The 1,577-nt window shown below is 63.3% G+C and overlaps 1 protein-coding gene and 1 gene segment (V, D, J or C); both read right to left on the bottom strand.

Annotated features, from left to right (window-relative positions):
• The window catches only part of LOC101624373, a 20,105-nt gene that overhangs the window by 7,574 nt on the left and 10,954 nt on the right, over positions 1-1,577 (bottom strand).
• Positions 993-1,577, bottom strand: part of LOC105854480 (anionic trypsin-like) — a 7,649-nt gene continuing 7,064 nt past the window's right edge. Inside the window, exons 2-3 of the mRNA XM_012733835.1 lie at positions 1,336-1,472; positions 993-1,142 (exon numbers count right to left, since the gene is read on the bottom strand). Coding sequence (XP_012589289.1) covers positions 993-1,142; positions 1,336-1,472 — 287 coding nt within the window. The remainder of the gene's footprint in view (positions 1,143-1,335; positions 1,473-1,577) is intronic.

The raw sequence follows: 1,577 nt of genomic DNA, 5'->3' as shown, positions 1-1,577 counted from the left end.
GACACGAGTCCATCCCCAGCCAGGAAGTGACCCACATGGTGCAGCAGACCTCTTCTGCCTGCCCACTGCTCCCCTCAGCAGTGGATTTCAGCACATCTGCCTGTTCTGCTCCCCACTCTGTCTCTGGTGAATCCTCTCACCCACCACACTCTGGCCTGCACCCCAGTTCTGTAAGCATACATAAATAAATCTTTAAAGAAAAAAAAAAAAAGAATTTGGGGGCGGGGGACCAGAAAGAAGAACGACAGCATGATCACTCCTCAAAAGCAGCAGGCTCTCCTGCAGGGGCCATTCGTCTCCACGAACAGCAGGGGGCAGCCTTTCCTTATTTTTCAGCTCCGCGTCTCTGCGATCTCAGAGTGGCCGCTTGAGGGCGCAAGAGGATCGTGCATGGTGCACTGTGGCTCAGAAGGGGAATCAGGCCCGCGTCCCTTTTCTCCAGGTGAGCTTGGGGTGGGGCTGGGGCAAGATGTGAAAATCACCAAAGAGCTCATGATGACTGTACCATCCCTGAGCCGTTCAAGCACGAGGATAGAAGTGTTCATTTAGCACCCATGTCTGGAGCCTGAGCTGAGCAGGCTGATGGGAAGAAGCCCCCAGAGGGAGGGCTGGGGTCAGGGGACAGGAAGAGGTCAGGGAGGCAGGCCCAGGAGATGAGGCCCTGGAGCAGAGAGGTCCCACCTGCATCCTCTGTGTGCCCGGATGCCCCCAGAGCAGACCTGGCACAGCACTGCATTTCTGCATTTATCTGACGCCATTTCAACTACAGCACAGCCCATCTGCCCTCGGCTTCCTATTCGGTGGGTCCCACCCGCCCTCAGGCTGGGACTCCAAGCTGGGGGCTCCCTTGGGAGCTGGGGTTCCCTGCTCATCCCCAGGTGCAGCCTGTCAGACCCAGGAGGACCCACCCGCCCAGAGCCAGGGCCCGAAGGAACAGGCAGAGACCAGGAGTGAGGTGGGCACTTTATTTCCAGGGCAGGGACAGGGCGGGCTCAGTAGGCAGCCATGGTCTGCTGGATCCAGTCCACGTAGTTGCAGACCCTGGTGTAGACGCCGGGCTTGCCCTTCTGGGCGCAGCCGTAGCCCCAGGAGACGACGCCCTGGAGTTCTCCGTTGCAGACCACGGGGCCGCCAGAGTCACCCTGGGACCGGAGGCGGGCGGTTATGGGGACAAGCCGCGGGGCTCAGCCCCCGGTCAGCCTGGAGACCCCGCAGCTGCGCTCGGCTCCACCCACCCGCCGCTGGGCCGCTGGGCCTGCGCCCACATGGACCCGCCTCCGCGCTGGCCGGCGGCCGGGGCACTGCCCACAGGTGTGCACGGGCGCCCGGCCTCACCTGGCAGGAGTCCTTGCCGCCCTCCATGAAGCCAGCGCAGACCATGTTTGCGGTGATCTGGCCGGGGTAGGCGGCCTCGCACTGGGCCTGGCTCAGCAGGGGGGCGTTCAGGCACTGCAGCAGCTCAGGGTAGTTGACTTGGGGGCAGGAGACAGAGGTCAGGGGGTGTGGCGGCTGGGGCGGGGATGGGGGCCCAGGGCTGAACCCCAGGGCAGCCTCTGGATGCCAGCCCCAGCGAGGTC

Source organism: Condylura cristata, unplaced genomic scaffold (assembly GCF_000260355.1).
Source record: "Condylura cristata isolate star-nosed mole 26May11 unplaced genomic scaffold, ConCri1.0 scaffold00042, whole genome shotgun sequence".
Taxonomy (NCBI): domain Eukaryota; kingdom Metazoa; phylum Chordata; class Mammalia; order Eulipotyphla; family Talpidae; genus Condylura; species Condylura cristata.
The sequence above is the reverse complement of the archived record's forward strand: the minus strand, read 5'-3'. Positions and strand labels throughout refer to the sequence as shown.